Here is a 595-nt window from a genome sequence, read left to right on the forward strand (position 1 = left end):
ATGTGCTGTGAGCACCCTGCTCTAGTGGAAGGTGCCCCTGCCTGTGGCAGTGGTTGGAGCTGAAGGAGCTTTAAGGTCCTTTCCAACCCAAACCATTCCATGATTCTATGTCTCCCAGCCACCAAGTGCAGTGATTTGTCACCCTGTGCCCACACTCACCCTCCAAGCATCCAGGTTTTTGTCCGAGGGAGCACTGGCCAGGATGCTGCTGGCTGGCACCTTCCCTTGGGAAACACAGGGACAGGGCTGAGTGAGTGGCCAGGGTGGCCCCGGGTGGGGACACCCCGATCTCAGCCTCTTCTCCAACCCCAGCACCCTCAGGACATGGAGCAAAGGGAGCCAGGGCCAGACCCGGCCATGGTAACAGCTGTGGGCACCCCACAGGTCAGCGTGGGCACCCCACGGGGATGGCTGTGGGCACCCAGTTGTGCCCCGGGGCAGTGACAAGGGGGGTGACCCCAAATGCAGGGGCCATGTCCCAGCTTCTGAGCCCCCAGTGAGCTTCCTGTCCCCACACTGTGCTATGGGGCAGGGACCCCGGGAAGGGCAGGGACCCCGGGAAGGGGGACAGGACAGGGCTGTCCCCATGCCCCCC

The 595-nt window shown here is 63.5% G+C and overlaps 1 protein-coding gene across 1 annotated transcript in view; it reads right to left on the reverse strand.

The window, feature by feature from the left end:
* Nucleotides 1-224, reverse strand: part of PYCRL (pyrroline-5-carboxylate reductase-like) — a gene marked incomplete at its 5' end in the record, with an annotated part of 2,795 nt that extends 2,571 nt beyond the window's left edge. The window contains one exon of the mRNA XM_010010176.1: nucleotides 160-224. Within this exon, the coding sequence (XP_010008478.1) occupies nucleotides 160-224 (65 nt within the window). The remainder of the gene's footprint in view (nucleotides 1-159) is intronic.
* Nucleotides 225-595: the final 371 nt, after the last annotated feature.

This window comes from Nestor notabilis, unplaced genomic scaffold (genome assembly GCF_000696875.1).
Source record: "Nestor notabilis isolate BGI_N333 unplaced genomic scaffold, ASM69687v1 scaffold33362, whole genome shotgun sequence".
Classification (NCBI taxonomy): domain Eukaryota; kingdom Metazoa; phylum Chordata; class Aves; order Psittaciformes; family Psittacidae; genus Nestor; species Nestor notabilis.